Source organism: Orbilia oligospora (genome assembly GCF_000225545.1).
Source record: "Orbilia oligospora ATCC 24927 unplaced genomic scaffold scaffold00004, whole genome shotgun sequence".
Lineage (NCBI taxonomy): Eukaryota > Fungi > Ascomycota > Orbiliomycetes > Orbiliales > Orbiliaceae > Orbilia > Orbilia oligospora.
In genome coordinates this window covers 1,099,899-1,119,324 of record NW_011645561.1, presented here as the reverse complement: position 1 = coordinate 1,119,324, position 19,426 = coordinate 1,099,899, and the positions used below count along the sequence as shown (strand labels likewise).

General features: G+C 44.9%; 8 protein-coding genes across 8 annotated transcripts; 4 read left to right on the top strand and 4 right to left on the bottom strand.

Annotated features, from left to right (window-relative positions):
- Nucleotides 1-744: 744 nt before the first annotated feature.
- AOL_s00004g331 (uncharacterized protein) lies at nucleotides 745-1,967 on the bottom strand (the record flags this gene model as incomplete). Its single annotated transcript, XM_011118981.1, has 3 exons — nucleotides 745-1,167; nucleotides 1,436-1,638; nucleotides 1,718-1,967. The coding sequence occupies 3 exons, from the start codon at nucleotides 1,965-1,967 to the stop codon at nucleotides 745-747; spliced, it is 876 nt and encodes a 291-aa protein (XP_011117283.1).
- A 573-nt stretch (nucleotides 1,968-2,540) lies between these two features.
- Nucleotides 2,541-3,071, top strand: AOL_s00004g330 (uncharacterized protein; the record flags this gene model as incomplete). Its single annotated transcript, XM_011118980.1, has 1 exon — nucleotides 2,541-3,071. One exon carries the CDS (start codon nucleotides 2,541-2,543, stop codon nucleotides 3,069-3,071), a length of 531 nt encoding a protein of 176 aa, XP_011117282.1.
- Nucleotides 3,072-3,190: 119 nt separating this feature from the next.
- AOL_s00004g329 (uncharacterized protein) lies at nucleotides 3,191-4,498 on the bottom strand (the record flags this gene model as incomplete). Its single annotated transcript, XM_011118979.1, has 1 exon — nucleotides 3,191-4,498. One exon carries the CDS (start codon nucleotides 4,496-4,498, stop codon nucleotides 3,191-3,193), a length of 1,308 nt encoding a protein of 435 aa, XP_011117281.1.
- An 874-nt stretch (nucleotides 4,499-5,372) lies between these two features.
- Nucleotides 5,373-8,061, top strand: AOL_s00004g328 (uncharacterized protein; the record flags this gene model as incomplete). Its single annotated transcript, XM_011118978.1, has 2 exons — nucleotides 5,373-5,388; nucleotides 5,450-8,061. The coding sequence occupies 2 exons, from the start codon at nucleotides 5,373-5,375 to the stop codon at nucleotides 8,059-8,061; spliced, it is 2,628 nt and encodes an 875-aa protein (XP_011117280.1).
- Nucleotides 8,062-8,705: 644 nt separating this feature from the next.
- Nucleotides 8,706-11,704, bottom strand: AOL_s00004g327 (uncharacterized protein; the record flags this gene model as incomplete). The annotated part of the gene is made up of 7 exons (XM_011118977.1): nucleotides 8,706-8,830; nucleotides 8,946-10,234; nucleotides 10,314-10,449; nucleotides 10,503-10,972; nucleotides 11,032-11,144; nucleotides 11,203-11,260; nucleotides 11,385-11,704. The coding sequence occupies 7 exons, from the start codon at nucleotides 11,702-11,704 to the stop codon at nucleotides 8,706-8,708; spliced, it is 2,511 nt and encodes an 836-aa protein (XP_011117279.1).
- A 1,156-nt stretch (nucleotides 11,705-12,860) lies between these two features.
- Nucleotides 12,861-14,075, top strand: AOL_s00004g326 (uncharacterized protein; the record flags this gene model as incomplete). Its single annotated transcript, XM_011118976.1, has 4 exons — nucleotides 12,861-13,061; nucleotides 13,159-13,597; nucleotides 13,665-13,800; nucleotides 13,874-14,075. The coding sequence occupies 4 exons, from the start codon at nucleotides 12,861-12,863 to the stop codon at nucleotides 14,073-14,075; spliced, it is 978 nt and encodes a 325-aa protein (XP_011117278.1).
- Nucleotides 14,076-14,521: 446 nt separating this feature from the next.
- AOL_s00004g325 (uncharacterized protein) lies at nucleotides 14,522-15,139 on the top strand (the record flags this gene model as incomplete). The annotated part of the gene is made up of 1 exon (XM_011118975.1): nucleotides 14,522-15,139. One exon carries the CDS (start codon nucleotides 14,522-14,524, stop codon nucleotides 15,137-15,139), a length of 618 nt encoding a protein of 205 aa, XP_011117277.1.
- Nucleotides 15,140-15,730: 591 nt separating this feature from the next.
- Nucleotides 15,731-19,116, bottom strand: AOL_s00004g324 (uncharacterized protein; the record flags this gene model as incomplete). The annotated part of the gene is made up of 6 exons (XM_011118974.1): nucleotides 15,731-16,175; nucleotides 16,250-16,600; nucleotides 16,666-16,981; nucleotides 17,053-17,373; nucleotides 17,441-18,614; nucleotides 18,694-19,116. The coding sequence occupies 6 exons, from the start codon at nucleotides 19,114-19,116 to the stop codon at nucleotides 15,731-15,733; spliced, it is 3,030 nt and encodes a 1,009-aa protein (XP_011117276.1).
- Nucleotides 19,117-19,426: the final 310 nt, after the last annotated feature.

Here is a 19,426-nt window from a genome sequence, read left to right as displayed (position 1 = left end):
CGTATCCTCTAACTCTCGGCTGACCGGTGTAGCAAAGAAGAAGAAGAAAAAAAAAAGAGAGGGAGCGTGAATTAATCGAATCCCTGTCCTGTCCTGTCCTGTCCTGTCCTGTCCTGTCCGTTCAGCGGGGCTCGCTTTCACCCAACTAATTTTTTTCTTTCTTTCTTTTCTTTTCTTTTCTTTTATCTTTTTGAATACGGGTTCGGGAAGTGTGCGAGAGACCGCAAAGCCTTTTTCCATCACGTCACGATATCGATTATTGATATTATGTTATGTTACTACATGTATTCGATGGACGGGCTGGGCAATTTGATAATAATTGATAAAAAATTTAGCTGTCGTGCATGCGTGGTATTTGCCATGATATGATGCAAGATGGTCTCGTTGACAAGACTATGATATGATATGATATGATATGATATTTGATGCCGAATTTGTATATTACGTCTTTAGGAAGATAAGTACCTGCGGGAAGTACTTATATATGCTATGTCGATTCGGATCTGGCATTCCCGTGGATATAGTTATAATCGACTAGAGCTAATGCTATGCACACGTTACAAATATCCCGTCTGCCGTTAATATAATTAATACAGATTGGAGTACCTCTAATACCGATACCCTCTAGTCGTTAAAAAAAAAAAAAAAAAGAGTACTCCATATGTACTTTATATTGGTTTTATATGTACAGTCAGTCATTGATAACCATCAATCGGTATATCAAATATAATAAAGATTAAAATTTTATAACTCCGCCCTCCTCTCATCGCCTCCAAACAAACTTCCCCCACCCCCGCTAACAACGGTACCTTTACTCTCCTGCTGCCCCTGCTGCCCATCATCTTCCTCCCCTTCCTCTCTAACAACCGTTATGGTCCTTCTGACAATCTCATCCACCCCTCTGAATCCAATCGCAATCTGATACTCTCCCAACTCCTTAACCCTGACGGCTCCATCATCTGTCCCCAGACTTATATTTTCAGCCGAAATAACAACTCTGTTGGCATCTTTTAGGGCTGATGCGGAGCAAATGAGTTTTATGGCGTTGACGACGTCGGTTGTTGTGACTGAACCGTGGAGGGAGTTTGTTTGTGGGGTTATTGTTGAGCGGTAGAAACGGACTGTGGAGGGGAGGATTGTGGAGAGGATTTTGATTGATTCGACCGGCTTTTTGGTTTGATAGTCAAAAGAGTTAGTATTATTATTATTTTTTGATATAGAAGCATTGATGATGGTAGATGGTGTAATAAAAGGAAGGAAAAGACGTGAAATCAGTAGGAACAATTGGAGTTATAAAAAAATTAATTTTGATGAAAAATCCACATATCATCGTTCGGATAAGCGTATTTAATTCAAAACCTTCATCATAATAAAAAAAAGTCTTTTCTTTCCCAAGTAACATAATAACGAAGAAGGGGGATATAGATGAACATACCGTCAAAAGCTGGTCTTTAACCACACCATCCCAACTATCAGTCTTCTCCTCCACTTTTTCAACAAGCGGTGTATACCCCGGATCCCGTTCCACAACCGTATGTTTCCCTAGAGATTTCTCTTTCTCAAGAGTTAAATACTCTGCCTCACCGCGTTGATACCAGATCGTACGCATACGGCCGGGAGCCACGATCATTATCGAGCCTAAGTAATCATATCACTGACATGTTAACATCTAAACCCCTTCCCTCATATATATCATCAATTGGATTTCGTTAAATACCTTTAGGACCATATCTAGGTATATCCTTCAAAAATCTAACTTTAATACCAGCGGCCTTCTTCACCAGCTTCTTTTTACCACGGATGAAGGTCGTCGGACCGGGTTTTGATAGGGAGAGGAGACATGAAGAACATATCGATAGATTGGTTCTACATAATGTAGATATTGATGTAGAGGTAGGTCTGAGAAAGGAACTCGCCCGGCTGGCGGAGCCGAGGAGGGTGGTTGCGAAGGTTTGTGGGAAGGACATTTACATTTGAAGGAGGGCTTTTTTGCAATTTGGAGGTTGGGGGGGATTTATAGGCGTTAGTTAATGTTTCGTTGGTTGGAAGGGAAGGTTTTTATCTCTTTTCTTTTCTTTTCTTTTTGGCCGAATCACACGTTGTCAACACAGAAGTTTTTGGAGGGATGTTTAGGTGTGTTATTGGAACACTTCCTCGACGGACTTTGAATTCTTTTAGGTTTGGACGAATAACGGTGGGGAAGAGGGATACTACTATTACTACTATTACTACTATTACTGCTTCTTGTCGGTATCATTCTTCGGGAGGGAAAGGGTGGAATTTCAGTTCATCGAATAGGTTTGGTAGAATGGCAGATAATACATCTTCGGCTTCATTGCCTGGCGGGGAACATGGCACCAGTACTATCGATATATCAACGACGAATACTTCAAATGCAAATGTCAATAATCAAACATCTTTAAAATCTACAAATCCACTGGTATGGATTGATTGTGAGGTATATACCTATCATCTTCTTATCCTTATCTTTCTTCTAAAGTATCTTATCGATATAACTGAGTATATAAAATAAAATACAGATGACAGGCCTCAACCCCCCACAAGACAAACTCCTCCAAATAGCCTGCTACATCACCGACTCCCAACTAACCCTCCTCGAACCCACCGGCTTCGAAGTCGTCATCTCCCGTCCCCAATCCCTCCTCTCCCAGATGGACGACTGGTGTACCACAACCCACACCTCGACCGGTCTAATCCCTCGAGTTCTATCCTCAACCACCACCGTCACGGAAGCTTCAAACCAACTACTTTCTTACATCCAAAAACACGTCCCCGAGAAAAAGACAGCGATAATGTGTGGGAATAGTATTCATTTTGATAAATTGTTTTTGAGTATTGAGATGCCGGAGGTGGTCGAGTGGTTGAATTATAGAGTTGGGGATGTTAGTAGTATCAAGGAATTTGCGAGGAGGTGGTGTGATGAGGAGGTTTTGGAGGGGTTGCCGGTTAAGAAGTATACGCATGAAGCTAGGGAGGATATCTTGGAGAGTATTGAGGAGGCGAGGTATTATAGGAGGGTGCTGTTCAGGGGAGGGGATTTTAAGGTATAAAATCGAGTAATTGGTGGTCATGAATGTCATTATATTTGCATGCTTTGATATTTATATGTTAGATACCCTTTTATGAGTGACAATGGTAATCTTACATCTACAAGATTGAGTAGATTAACTTATGTCTTGGGATCCTTCTTTTTGAAAAAGGATGTCATCTTCATCATTCCCTTCGTATCCACCTTTTCCAACTTCTTCACAGCGGTACTCTTCTTCGCATCCTCTTCTTTCTTCTTCCTCTTTTTCTCTCTCTCAACATCTTCTTTAGTTCTTCCCCCACCTGCCTCTAGATCTTCGAGTCTTCGTTTAGAATGCGACATCGAGAAGTCTAGTGCGGCATTTGCAGCCGCTCGAAGAGCCTTTAGCTCTTCAAAATATGTTTCTAGCGGTTCCTGGGAGTGTACTTTGTTCAGTCTTTCGGAAAGCGAAGTATATATTTCCTGAGGAAGGTAATTCTGGAAGAATTGAAGGGAATGGGAAAGGTGGCAGATATATTGGATTTCTTCCGGCGGGAGGAGATTTTCTTCTATTATTTCCGTTTCTTCTTCCCCCATGGGTGTATCTGTCGTATCTTCAAGGTTTAACTTCGAAGCTTCCCGACGGAGTTGTGACTCTACTCCTTCCGTCACAGGCTCTTGAGCATCTTCATCTTGATCTTCCAGTTCGGTATCGTCTATTACCCCACCGCTCTTGTCGGCAGGATTTATCTCAGACTGTCGTTTCCAAGATGTAGATATCTGAGTAGCAATTGGCTTTGATAATTTCTTAGCAATATGTTTCACCAAACTTGAAGGTAAAGCCTTTGCGACTGCTTCCACGCGGGAGATGAGGAGGGTGTATAGTTTTTCTTGGTTGAGTCGGAACATTTGTTCATTTTCGCCTATTGATACGGTATCACAGATGGAGAGTAAACGGGATTGGAGGATCTGTGAGGATTGTGGGTGGATTGATAGGAGTTTTGACCATTTTGCGGATTCTGGGTGGGATTCGAGGAGGTCGTCGAGGGAGAGGAAGTTACGGGATGTCTTTTGGGAGGAGAGGTGGGAGAGAAGAAGGTAGAGGGGGTCGAAGGGAGTTGTGAGGTATAGATGGGCGTCTTTGATGACGAGGGAGTCTTTTGGATTTTCTTCTTTTGAGGGAGAGGCGTCTTCTGTGGATGCATTTTGATCTGGGAGTGGCAGTGGAGGTGTATCTGGAGCTATGAGCCATGATCTGGGGGCGTGTGGAGGGTTTGAGACTTTGAGGATTTCGTAGATGAATGGTGTAGAAGATGGTGATGTTGATGTTGATGTTGATGAGTCTGATGTTGGGTGGTGGATTAGGTACCGGGTTGGGATTTTGGTATTTGGATGCTTGAAGGTTAGGATTGTATTGGTATCATTTTCGCTGGAATTGGGCAGGATGAATACTCTGGGATTCGAAGCCATGGTTGTATGTACATAAATAAACCCAATTGGTTCGATATCCCGTGATGTTGATGATGTTGATGTCGATGATGTTGGTGATGTTGATGATGCTGGTGATGCTGGTGATGCTGATAGCTACCAGGCACTTTGTTAGCTAAACACGCGTTGTGCTTGTCGGTCAACCAAACGAATAAAATAAATTAATATTGTTCCCAATTCGGATTATTGTTTGTCGCCTCGAAAGGAGTTTCTTCGCTTCGCTTCTTTCCTTCCGCCTCTCCTTCTTCCTCCCGCTTCATCTTCATCATCTTTACCTTCATCTTCATATTCATTAACATCAACCTCTCCTCTCCTTCTCCCTTCAAGTACCGCAGCTGCTACTACTCCACCAAATTCTTACGATTCTTCATCCAAAATTTACCATACATTCATCATATCATATCCAATCCCGTCGTCTTTAAGATAAAAACGTGCTCACGCGGCCAATCCGTCGGTTCTTTTCGCGCCAACAACAGTCGTGGAATTCCCACACACGCACCCTGCCGCAGCCTATCACATCTCATCACATCGGAATTCACACACAATACACATACCGGATTCGGTTTACCGTTTTCCGATACGAACCAAGAAAACTCTCAAGCTTAAAATTTGGTTATGGTTATGGTTATTGGGGAATGGGAATTTGCATGTCGGCATAATATCGCAGTTTAGCTGTTTTGGGAAATTACTTTTTTTTCTCGACTTCATTCCCTGCGATCTTTACTCGCCCGGGTTGATAAATACCTCCCAATAGAGCCCCGCTCAATAGAGTATTTTGGGGTCCTATCAAAATAGGTGGATTACCGACGAATGACCAGAAGTTCGAATACATTTCATTACCATCCAAACTGCCATCATGGCTGGCAATAACGGTATTTTACCTTATTCCCTCCCAATATCAATATCAATATATCCGCTAACACTATACACTAGATGCAATCGCCCAATGGCCTCCAGCGTCTCCCAAGGATGTCCTCCGACTTACTCCTAAAAAGCCACATACAAATCCCATTCACTCCTCCCCTCTCCGTCGCACAACCGCCGTTTCTCCATCTCCGCGATCCCGTCGTCCTCTCCCCATCGACGAAGAAGATGAAGACAGCGATGCCACCACTTCAGATGAAGACGAGGAAGCTTTACAATTACAGCTTAAAGCTATTGAAATGAAACTAAAGCTGAAGCGCCTACAAAAGGAGAAGAAACGGAAAGCATTAGCTGCAGCAGCAAACGCCGATAGCTCGAATCCATTACCTCTACAATCAGGACGGGTAACACCGCCTCCTCCTTCCCGACCCGCCTTTGAACCGGATGTTCAAGTCCCTGTTTCTCCATCACCTCGAAAACGAAATATGGGAATATCAGACGCAAATCCGCCACAATCGCCTTCGAGAGTCTTGCTAGGAATAGATAAGGGCTTAAGAGCCAGGGATATATCGCTAAAACGTGCCCCCGGAATGACAAATCTAATAGCAGAGCCTCCCAGGAAACAGCAGTTTACATCGAGTACTTCGAGTGCTCTACACAACGTCACAAAAGACAATCCATTCGCCCCTAGATCCTCGAGGAACTCCACGATAACTCCAGCCGCCCCCGTGGAACATGTTAAAACTTTCTCGGAGCGAATAGCGGAACAGAGAGCAGGAATAACAGCTAAGGAAGCGAGAGCTAGAGAGAATGAAAAGCTAAGGAGTAAAGGGTGGAGTACCGACAACGGCGACACTGGCACAGCATCATCCACCGTTTCTTCGACCAAAGGGACGGATTCAACCCTTGTACCTTCTCGGACTTCTTCGGTAGCTTCACGTCGTCCTTCTAATTCCCAACAAAACGTTGGCACCCGTCTCCAAACTTCACGTGTAACTTCAACAGCCTCAACGGCTTCCACAGCAGTAGCTACAGAACCTCCCAAACCCATCGGTTCCAGTTCTATTAGTGGTCCTGCAGACCCTACCTCAGCGAGCCAAGAAACCTCTGACTTAGGCTCTGGCTTCGACTCCTTCTCCAGCCTTCACCTATCCCGTCGTTCAGTCCCACATACCACCCTCTCCCGCCACCTCCAGGATAAAGAACTCTTCCAGCTCCCTCGTCTTCTCAAAACCGTGCATTCACCCGAATATGACCCACCAGACGTTCCAGGTGACTGGGTCGTCTTTGGAATCGTTTCTTCCAAATCCGAGCCTCGTGATGTAGCCCGTGAAGGCGGTGGGAAATATATTGTAATGCAACTCACCGACTTGAAATGGGAACTCGATCTATTCTTCTTCGGCTCGACATTTCAAAAGTACTACCGAATACCGGTTGGAACGGTGCTAGCTATCCTAAACCCGAATATAATGAAACCGCGAAATCAAGATAGTGGAAAATTCTCATTAACATTATCGGACATCAATGATGACGCAACGAGTATTTTGGAAATCGGCCATTCGAGGGATTTGGCAGGTTGTAAAGCTAAAAAAAGGGATGGAAAAGATTGTGGAGTTTGGGTTGATAAAAGGAGGACGGAGTATTGTGATTTCCATGTAGAACAGTCGGTGGCGAAAAATAGAGCGGGGAGGATGGAGTTGAGTACTATGGGCAAGCTATATTCGCCTCCTAAGAATAAAGGAGGGATGAGACCGAAGAGAAACTTTTTGAGGGGGGGTAAACAGGAGAGGGACGATGGGTTGTTACCGTTGGGAGGGTCGGGAGTGGTGCCGGATTTACCGGTTAGAGCTGGTGGTGGTGGGGGGAATGTATACGTCTCCGCCGGGTTTTCGACAGCAAGGTTGATTGATGGAGGGGAGAAGACGGGGGATTTGAATTGGCAAAGAGAAAAGGAGGAACGGGTTAGAAGAGTTCTGGCCAGGAGGGAGAAGGAGAGGGAGGTTACGAAGGGATTGTTGGCGGTGGGGAATAATAATACTGGGATGGAATATCTCAAAGCGAATTTGGAAGATGAAGTGAAAGTTGTTACCGGGGGACAAAGAGCGATGGAGAATGCGGGGAAGAGCATTGGGAAGGGACAGACGGTGCAAGAGGTTAGGAGTAAAGCGCTTGAAGAGTTTAGGAAGGGAATGGCGGCGGTTAAGGCTTCTGATGTTACGTTATCGCCGGTGAAAATTAAGAGGAAGGTTGCTGATCGAAAAAGCGGATCACCGGAGCCCGGCCCAGGAAAAGTAGCAGGAACGGATGACGAGAGAGCTATTAAGAGAACTAGGAAGACCGATGAGGGACCTGTTGGGTGGGCGCAGAGGGACGTTAAGAAACATTTAGAGAGGAATGTGGCATTGACGACTAGTGGAGGGTTTAAACAGACACGGTTAGATTTTGGAAGAGCGAGGAGTCGAAGCAGGAGTAGGAGTAAGAGTCCGCCGAAGGCAGTTGGAGTTTCTGATGAAATATTTGAGAGGGAAGCTTCACCGACAAAGAGTAATATGAAACCTGCGGTGGGGCTTGGTGGAAGGCCTAGGAGGGATTCTAAGACTGTCACTTTTGCGCCGACGCCTGATAAGAGGGCTGTGGACGACGATGATAGTGACGATGATCTTGAGATTCTGGGGATGTGAGGGAGAGTCTAGTCTCTCCCACCATCTCACTTTTTTCTGCTTCTTCTTCTTCTTCTTCTAGTTCTGAAAACACTCTGGGTTTTATTACTGCTACTACTATTCTTTTGAAGCGAGAGTATTAGCTTTTTTCACTTCTTGTTTGGCGTTTTTTTTTAGCAAGAGTTTTTATTCTTTCTGTTCTTTCCGGGACATGATGAAGACTTTATGAACCAGCAGGGTAGCGGTTTTATTGTTGGATGTTATTAGTTTTAGCTAGATCACAGCGGTGTCTCCTCTTCTTTTCGGTGTATGGGTGGAATAAGAAAAAAGTATCATTGGTTTCATTATCGCTTTATGCATGATCAATCTACTTCAGTTCTCCATGCCCTTGTATTGCATTATATATATCTAATCTTCATACATATATACCCTTCACATAAAACAAAAGGTGACTTTGTATATAGTCTCGCTGAATTAGAATTCGTAAGAATATAACTACTAGATTGATTTTCTAATATATATATATATATTGAAATTAGAAAATTGATGTATTTTGGTACTTGGGTATACTAAAATATCTATATACATGCCTCCAACGCCGGCTAACTCGTCGTAATATTAATATCTAAACTTACTATACCTCTAAAAACGATGGGGGTTGGTTTTTATTTTGGAACATCTAAGGAAATATTCTTTAAATGCTCTGTTACTAGATCTTCAAGACCTTTTGTGAGACGGTCTTGTACCCATGCTGGTTCACTACCTTCGTAGAGGAGTGGACTGTCTTCGCCTATACGTTATAAAAAAAGAGGTTAGCACCATGAATTTGCAAAAAAAAAAAAAAAAAAAATGAAAAATGAAAATGACATAAAACAGAAAGAAGAATATGAAAGGAATAGTAATACCAATCCAATCCCAAAGCACAAACCCCTCATCATTATCAATATGTTCCCTCAAAATCTCCTCTCCAGGTTTCAACCCTTTCAACTTCTGCGGTTTTACCAACTCACAAGCTCGGATTAATCTTGTAAATTCAACCCATTCGGTGTATTCGTACGCCCTTTTTGGGTCCGTGGCGACTTGTCGCCCCACATCTCTTATTGCGGCCGTCAATGCTGCTAGCAGTTCTTGGAAGGTATAGTCTTCCGGTAGTGGTTTTGGCTTTTCGAGGAGTTCCGGACGGATTGATGGTGATTGTTGTTGTTGGTTGTCTTCGAGTCTTTGTTCTTCGATGTCGGAGTCGTTGAGGGCGAAGGTTGGGATTGGGATTGGGATTGGAGGGCCCCGGTGCGAGGAGAGGGTAGAATCTCGATCTTGGGTTTTTACTTCTTTTAATGTTGGCATTCGAACTAATGGTGGTAATAAACCATTATCACCGGATGAAATAGCTCTAGAACCCCTCCTTGCGATACCACCATTACCACCGCTATGGCTGGTATTAGTAGCCAAACTAGGATTCCTCAATCTTTCTTTCCTCAACCTTTCCTCTTTCCTCCTAGCCTTCCGATTCCTCCACATTTCCTTCAAACTCTTCCTAATCCCTTCCTTCGGTAGAATCGTAAACTCCGCCAACCTCAACGTCGCATTCTGGAAATTTTCAATAACAGTGGATCCCATACTAGATATCAATATCGTGATAGTAGGTACGGACCATATACTCCACAATAAAAAAAAGGCTTTTCCGGCATTACTCCGAGGACTTAGATCGCCGTATCCTATCGTGAGTAATGATACGTAACAAAAGTATAATGCTTGGAAATAGGTTAATCCTTGTGTATCCTTTTCTGCAATCATGAAAATTACGGCGCCTAGGAGCCAGAGAGTTAGAAATGCGACGGTGGAGGAGACTAGTGCTGTCCATTTCTTGAATTTTAAAGTGTGACGTTGGATTCTTCGCATGGCTTCGAAACGGTCACGAGAGGCGCGGAGGAGGATGGGGCGGGATCGACGTTTACTGGTGAAGGCGGTGAAGATTTGTTGGGGGATGTGGCGGAGGCTGCCGGAGTGGCGGAGAGGAATGGTTTCAGATTTTATACTACTATCAGTGGTTCGACGGTGGACGGTGGTGCCGGTGGGGGATATCGGGGATGTAATTGGGGTTTGGAAATGAGCGAGGGATGGGTCGTCGCGGTCGAGTTCTGAGGAGACGGCAACGGCACGGTTTGCGACGTCTCGGCGACGGTTGGTAATATGCCTGGGGAAATAAGTGGTATGTTAGTATCTATATGGGGGATTGTAGTTACTATGGTTTAATGCATTTGAAAAGGACTTACTGCTCGACTACTTGCTTTTCACCAATCTCAATGACGAATCCGTGGATACTGTTAACTACAAGACCAAGCATGATGATACCAACCACAGAGAACGGAAAGACTATCCCCCTCGCAGCATCAGATGTCGCAGCAATATCTAATCAAGTCAGTAATTTTATCTCCCAACTTCTCAAAAGAAAGAACACTTACCTCCAAACCCAACAGTTAACAATGTAACATTACAAAAATATACCGCATCAGAATAACTCCACCCTTCAACCTTGGAAAACACCAACGCCCCAATCCCCATCCACAAGAAAAAGAATATCGTCTGCAACATCAAGTTCTTTTCCGCTCTCGAGGACTCTATATGTGCTGGATAATGTTTCTTCAAAAAACCCGCAATATTAATAAAAAGAATCGAAGCAGAGAAAAGGTATAAACTGGCTGATATCACACCAAACCAGAATGCCTGGGTGTATATCTGCCCCGGACTAACCGGGCGGGCGTAGACATGTAAAGCCGCTAAAATGCTAGAGAGTAGACCAAAGGCAATGAACCAGCAGATTATCGTGAAAGGCATGGCAACAGCATAACGGATACGTCTAGAATAATTGCACATGAGGAAGAAATTTCCTATGAACCCGAATACAAGGGAAGCTGCGTTTATGCCGATTGCCCTATAATATTAAAGGTCAGAAATTGAAGATCTAATAAATGCTAGAGCGTTTTTAAATACCATCTGGGATCTGGAAACGGCAGATCATATCGTTGGTCATAAGGATGGTCCCCTTCGAGCATAAGGTCTGCGCGCCAGGGACTAACCAGTGCAGCTACAGATGTAAGATTCGCCTGTAAACTGTGAGAATGGTTTTCCCCTCTAATGCTGATATCAGGTTTAGACTCTCACCAGCGGCCCTACGGTAGCAGCAATCAACGGGATCCCCTTTGCTGCGAACCACCATTTTCTAAACAAAAAACCATATTAGCGTCTCGTATTCATATGAATTCATGTTTTGAAGTATCGAATTCGATAGGAAACCGGGAAAAAACAACAAAATCAAGTGTTGCACGATATAGAGGCAAACCGACATGGGTGGCTCGTCATGGCGTTGGAATTCTTCTTCATAGTCCTCCAATCCTTCAGCCTCGTCTATATTGTCACTCTGGTGCCCATCGTTATTGCTGATATCTAAAGGTGCGGATTTGCTACTACTTGGTTCACTAGAAGAGTTTTCGGGTGTGCTTTCCGAGCCCAAATTCGGTGTAAGGCTCGGATCTATGGCGACATCGGTATCGGATTCATTCTGACTGCGATGCGAAGCTGAAGACGGCGATGTTTGGCGATATGTACTACTTCTTCTGCCAGCAGCGAAAGCTTCGCCAAGCAGCTGTGTTCGCAGTTGATACATTGAAAACGGTATCGATGGATGGGCCACCGTTCGCCATAAACCAATTTCTTAGGTTTATTATAGCGGCTAAAATGGCAGCATATTGTGGGAATTCGGAATTGACGGATGACAATGCTACCCTGGGCGAGGAGAAGAAGAAGAAGATGGCAAAGGTTGAAGATATATTTTGGCTGAACGAGAAATTCAAGAAATACCACCCCTGGAATCTGGAAAGCTTAAATCAAAATGCTTGATTAGTATACAGACCTGGCCTGGGGGTTATCAATGCCATGGGTAGAGGTCCGCCAAGGACTGGTTCACCACCGCACAGCGATAGGCGACGGCTGCCGACTCCCACATGCACATGGCATGCAATATAACATATATAGAGCGAACTCCCATTCCGGTCATCCTCGGACGATGAGGTTGGGTCCACTGAAGAAGGGCCGAAAGCATGTAGACACCTTGATCAAAAGAATCCATTGTATCCGGAGAAAGTGACAGGTTTGGCCTTTAAAGGCATCGGCCGGGGCGCCACCATGGATTCGAGGTTTTGAGAATCGATAAATCAAGATTAGTGTGAGCAGTGCATGCACGAAATCTCCTGGCGTAATGATTAGCGAAAAGGCAATGACCCCGGCACATGGCGGGCGACTCTGATAGGCTGGTTTATACCTGCTGTGCAACTGCGAATGCATCGAGGATGGCGTCGACAGGTCTCTTGGATCCATAAGTTGTGTGTAATATTGGTTCCGTGCCAAGAGGTCCATTTTGAGGTCCCTGTTCCCGCTCCGGTGGGCCAGCTGACTGAAACGCGTCAGTTGCCCAGGCCCGACAAATGCTATCATGCGGGAAGCCTTCAAGGGAATTTGCATTTTTGAAGTCCTGGGATCCTTATAGGTCGGGTATGGGAATGCGGGGTTTCTTTATAACATCGGACGACACTCAGTTCCAGTTCTTTGTTTGATGCATTCGCTGAGCTGTGCACGATATACCTCAGACTACTAGATAGACCAACCTCACCGACAACACAGCCACATCAGTTAGCTGAGCCGAGCCTCTCGATACCCCCTTACTTACATCTACATAAAGTCGAGCCTTGACGTTGATTTCAATATCGTACCAGATTATATCATTCAATCTGTATCTGTCAGCAGCCTACAACTCGCAGTTCATGATGCCTGGAACCAGCAGGTATCCTGATACGCCTCAACCGGTCATGTACACTCATGTTGTAGAGACACCCCGCTCAGAGCAGGAACCTCTACTGCCAAACTCATACTACGATGTCAACCAGAGTTCCAGCACTCTTAATTCCCAGAGGTTCGATCCTAGCAGGAAGCGTTTACACACACCTGCTGTGCTTTATCCTGTCAGGGTATGTCACAAAATCACATACCCTTGATACGCTATTACACTATATAAGGCATGTTAGGAGTGGTTGACACGATAAATCTAATATGGCATGATACTAGGGAATGATATATCTTTACTACAATCCAATCCTATGGAGGGTCATCCGGGGCAGGATCGTCCCTTGTCTAATTCTATCTCTCTGCGTCACGATCTTCCTCTTCATGCTACTCTACATCCCTCTAGCGGCAATAATGTCCTTCCTAACTGGCCCAATCGCCCTTCTTAACGCCGCTGTCACTATTTTGACACTCGCCGCAAATCTCAATTCCGCACTCTGCGAAGGTTTCTTACTAGAGCAGAGTCTGATAAACATGTTTGATGCGGTTTTGCTCTTAGAACATCACCACGAACTAGTAGAAGAAGGCCAAGAGGTTATTGCGAACGCACCAGATGTTGTAGCTTCGTTGGGTGAATACAAGGTCCCGACGAGTTTAAGACCGCAGTGGAAGGCTATTTTTGAATTTATATTCTTTAGCCCGGTATCCTTCATTCCTATTGGTATGTAACACAGAACCTCCTTAGTGGCGAAACCGCGGGCCTGGTTGACTAATTTTCTTGATAATAGTCGGTCCGTTCATATTCCTTGCTATTCAGGGTAACCGTGCTGGGCCTATCGCACACTATTGGTACTTCCGTCTAAAAGGACTGGACAAGAAGCAGCAAAAGGCGTTTATCAAGAATTATCATTGGTCCTATCTGAAGTATATATATCTACCCTATCACCTTTTATCTAAAAGCCACTCGGTTTCTAAACTAATGCATTATGCTGTATAGCTTCGGGACAATGGCTATCGGCCTACAATTTATCCCCATGCTTTCTATCCTGGTTGCCTTTACAAATGCGATCGGCGCGGCGCTTTGGGCTATTAGACTCGAATACCGTGAAAAGAAACATCGTCAGTTCGTGGCAGCAAACCATCCGCATCGACCAGAGGAGACGCATTATGCACATGGACATCATGGTCACATTGCATAATTAATATTAGAAAATCGTTAAAAGGAAAACTTACCGGACTGGGGTCTATTATACACATATGATTTTTGATATCTCCATACACTTCATGTTTCCGTTCTATCTTTCCAGCATTTGTTCCTGTTTCATCATATGCAGTGCCAAGCAATTCTAGCCTTTGAAGACGTCAATATTTCAGCTCAACTCCTTTGCTCTCTCCTTCTCTCACTTTTAATCCTCTGCTTATTTCCAACCTTTACAACAGGTTTGCGTAAATAACAGATATTTTCGAATTCAGACCCAAATTTTAACTCTATAGACCTCATCATAGTATCAAGTCTCCCATCTTCGTTTCTACCAATATTGGCCAATTCTACCAACAACGATTCCAAACCAAGGGGTATCCAAAATCCAACATAGACAACACGGATTCCAGAATAATAAACCGACAGATCACTATCACAACAATAATGTCACCACTATCCATATTCCGCGCCCCAAACACCCCCTTCCCATCATCTTCCCTCCCACCTCTAACACCCGCAGCCCTTCTAAAAACCTGGTGGGTAACAACCTCCACTTTACCCATGTGGAAATCCGCCAAAAACATCAGAATAACATACACCTCCATCCCATCCACCAAAAACATCGACGACATAATCCACTACAACCCACGTAGTGGTCCTCCAGCCACAAATTCAACTCCAGAGGAAGCTGCAAAGCTGGTGACGAAATCAATTCATGGTGTTGACTACCCGCTTTCTGAGAATGATGGGGATTTGACGTATAAATGGCGAGGGAAAGGGTTGTTGTTCATTGCGACTTCGAGGTGGCAAGTTGTTGGGTATGGTGGGAGGGATGTTAGGACTATTGTTGGTGAAGGTGGGGAAGAGGTATTGGAGGGGGTGGAGTGGGTTGTTACGTACTTTGAGAAGAGCTTGTTTACGCCGGCTGGGGTGGATGTTATGACGGTGGCGAGGGAAGGGGTGGATGGAGAGACATTGGGTGCGATTGGGGAGGGGCTCAAAGGTATTGGGGGAGTACTTGGGGAGCTATGGGATGGGATCTTCGATATTCCCCGGGATTGAGAATATTATAATGGTAATAGCGATGTGGTTTAGATTGCTAGTGGGTGATTTTGATTGCTAGAACTGGGAATTCATGGTTATATATCCGTAATGGGGCGTTAATACAACCACAATGACAAGACTCAGGTATACGTCGATTGGCAGCAAGCTGGATGATTTGAAATGGTGGGCGTTCTTTAATAGTAATATTTTGCTTTCGAGCATTGCTCACGCATGGTCTAATTATACAATTGAATGTATTTCAAAAATTTACTTTATATTTTAAAATTTCTAATCTTAACTATCAAAGCTGAGATATGCTGCTATAAATCACTCCCACCAACCCCCAATTGTGATATACTCCGTCATATTGCCCCAAAACCAGTCCCACCTACCTTGTGCCAGACCCCAGAATCTATCATCCCTCTCCTTATGTGTTTCTTTCCAAATGATCCACTGGACCCATAATAATGATATTCCCGCCAAAATTGGTAATATAAACTTGAAAAGCTCGAATAGTTCGAATTGAATGTCGCCTGTGATTCGCCAAGTTCTCTGCCATAGATCTGTTGCACCGGATCAAAAGTCATGGGGAAGGTGAAGGTAAGACCACTAAGCCGTCGACGACGGCCCGGCCCCTTCGCCTTCGCCATGATTATCAGCGTCAGCCATTGCCGTGTCATTACCAAATGAAGCAAAGCTAGCGCCAGGTCCACTCGGCCTAAGCATATCCATGACATCAACAGACTCCCGTTGCCGCTTTAAACCTCGAGGGGCTCCTTCTCCCTCAGCGGCAGGGTCCTCGGCAGGGGCAGCTTCACCTTCTGCGTCTTCACCGCCGCCAGTTTCTTCACCTTCTGCATCACTAGAGTGTATTTTCCTTCTTGGTTGCGGGCGGAATGTTGCTACGGGTTCGAAACCTGGAGAATCCTCAGGCCAATCAGTCCATTCGGTGCCCGAATAATCGCCACCCTCGCGGAGGTACATTATCGCTGGAGGAGGGACGGCATTATTGCTTTCGCGATAGGAGTTGTGGACTTCATATTGGTAGCTCCGGCTACGCGTACGATGGAAGATATTGACGGTCAGTTATGATGTTATTCACACAATGGGATGATACCGCAAACGTACTAGATTTCGATTGGCCTCTCCGTCAACCACTTTGTGAATAGATATTGGTCGCGTTCGTTGGGTATTTCCAACGGGTTGATGTCCTCCGGAATCCTCGGTTCGATGAATTCTCTGCTCAAACCTTCTCCTTCTTCCGCTGATTCGTCGTGGTCCTCGCCCACTTTGCCCGCTGAGCGGCCCACTCGGCTGATCCCAAGCTGTTGGATTGATAGCTTTGTGACTCTTCTCAGAAGGATTGTAGCGACTAGTTGATACCATTCTTTCGCAGCATCTTCCCGGGAGCCGTATCCTAGAAGATTATCTGAAACAAGATCGTTACTCAATGAGAGGACCCATAGAACTTCAAATATTCTAGATTCGGAGAAAGCTGTGTTAGAAGCATGTTGACAGGGTATTTGAGCAGCATTTAACCATACTCATCAATTCGCCTATCCAAACCCGCCCATACTGTTGTTGAGTCGATAACCCAATATCTCACGTTCTCATCATCACTTTCAGTTGTATCCGGCAGCCGACCATCGCCCATACCAGATTTATGAACCGGGATAAGGATATCATGCTGGTGAGAGGGAATACCAGCGTCATCCAGCGCTTTTGCGAATGTTTCCTTAATCCATTCTTCTAATCGATAATTGACTACCACTGGGAGAACAATCTGGAAACGGTCGACCAGCTCATTGATATCCTTGGAGTAAGCAATTCTTCGGATACGACGAGTGAGATATCCTTTCACTAAGCTCAAAGTCAGTTTGCATGGTTTATATATCAGAGATAAACCCATCGGACGGTAAGCAAAAACTAACAATGTGATTTCCACCCCGATTCATACGCCCGATTGTAACTCCGTCGTGGTCCAAGTACAGATGCTTCGATTGCTGGGTCAGATTCTAGAACAGAACAAAACTTTTGAAACAAGTTTTCGTTATAGTCATCGATCGCATCTGTAAATGATTTTGGTGTGAAACTCGAATTCCAATTGTACTGTGGGAGCATGTCATAGGACTCCACGTCGTAAGTTGTCGAGGCGAGGGTGTTATAATCTACTATCATCTTCTTTTCCTGTTCGAAGCGGAAGAGGGCACAGTGGCGGGCGTGCATTTCCAATGACCCGAGGCCGCGTTTTCCTGTACCGTATCGGATTAGAACTTAGCTTTAGATAGTAAATACATGGCCCTAGAGCATTCAACTTACCATGTGGCGCACCAACGCCGGAGCGATAGGTGTCTATTGAGCTAAACTGTCCCTTAGGCAGCTTCATCTTGTCTCCGGTATCAGGATCTACCCAATCAAATAGGTAGTAGTTCGCATGATTGTAGGTGTTTTGGTCCTCAGGATCACTATAAAAGCCATCTTCATCGTCGTAATCCTCCGGTGCGCTGACTTCGGTTCTACCAATGTAAAATCGATGGACCATATCTTCACCCGCTGCGAATACCCTTCTCACAGCCTGGATACCGGAAACTATGTCCGGAGTTTCAGGAGCCTCATGGCGGTACCAATATCTGTGCGACCCACCCAAGTCACCAACAGCTTGGTCGATGAAAGGGTGAGTCACCCGACGTTTTGAGAAGTCGATCTCAACCATCTGACAGAATTCTGGGAGAATCCGCACACCGAAGCCGCGCTGGGCGTACTTTAGCAATCGTGATTCTTGTGTTTCTCGTCGCTCATTCAAGTGGTGTCCGTGTATCATGTCTAGTGTGAAGATAGCATAACCCGTCTCAAGGGCTCTGGCGCATCTTGGGAGAAGCAAGACATTATCCCCTGTATACCCGATGGCAACTTGGTCCAGATCGAAGTTCAGCAAAACCGCGGCAGGGTTTTTGATCATTTTCATGATTATTTGGACCCGACGGTGCGGGAAAGTCCCGATCAGAGTGACAGTTCGGGCATTTTTTATCATCACAAAGTCCTCGTCGGGCTTCAGGTTCTTTTTCCAAATGTTGGCAATATGCTTTATCTTCTCGTTCGCCTGCGCTGGATTCAAGCCGTAGATGTACATATCGATGTCATTTGACTTGAATTTTTCATCCATGCTCTCATCCACGCATAGGAGAGTGCTAAGAGGCATACCTCCTGCAACCAAGACGTTGCTCCAGTCGAGGCCATCTAGAGCTCCGCCCATGAGCCTGTCAAATGTTTTCTTGAAAGCAGCTGTGGACGGTTGGATCTTGATTGTTCGAGTACGTTTTTGGTCAAGGTATTGTAATCCGGATGTGGGTGCGATTTTTCTCGTGATCTCACGATAGATCGGCTCGCCGGCTTCATTCTCAACGAGTTTAGAAGAGTGCCCGAAGACAATATCAGCGTCATCAAGATTTAGGAGTCCCCAGTCCGATCCATCCGCACGAACAAAATACTCATTCTAACATCAACCCATAAACTGTCAGTAAACGCAGAATACCCGGGGATATACAGTTGATAACATTGAATGACTTGCATACTTTTAAGATCCAAATATCCCGCTTGCTATCATCTTTTAACTTATCCCATCCTTTCTGCTCCGAGAACCTCAGCATTGAAGTGTAATGCAATTTCGGGCTATCTATCATAGCACCCAGTAGACTCTCGGGACAATGCTTCATCACAGTCTCAAAATTCGACGGCGAGGGATCTTCCCTCAACGAATTTATCATACTATTCATAGCAATTGTCGTAAGTGGAGGAATAGTACCAGCTTTCTGGGAGTTCGTTAGAAGCTCGGCCAGTTTGGAACGGTAGAGTTCAGCGGATTTGATATGCGTTTCGATATGCTTAATGCACAAATCCGAAAGATCGTAGTTGGTGGAATTGATGTCTTCTCGCGCGTATTGCGCGCTGGGGACGTAGTCCATCATGATAGGACGAACAGGTCGGTGTCTAGTCATTTTTTCTAAGACTGAGAAATTGGTAGCTACAATGCTATGTGATTTCCGACTAGTAAATTAAATTGTTGAGAGGATCGTAAGCTTCGAAACCTATCTTGCGTTGGGAGTTGGTACGGTGAAGGTGAAGGTGAAGTTGAATTGAAGTTAAAGTTGAGCAGCAACAAATATTTGGCCACCCCAAAAGCTTCAGTTACAGAGGGGCAGACGCGCAACCACGAAGATACGTTCCAAGCTAGCTAGCTTACCAGCAACTCGTGTTTAACTTGAAACCTGTCAGCATACGCGCATCTGCACGAAGTTTATGCCGAAG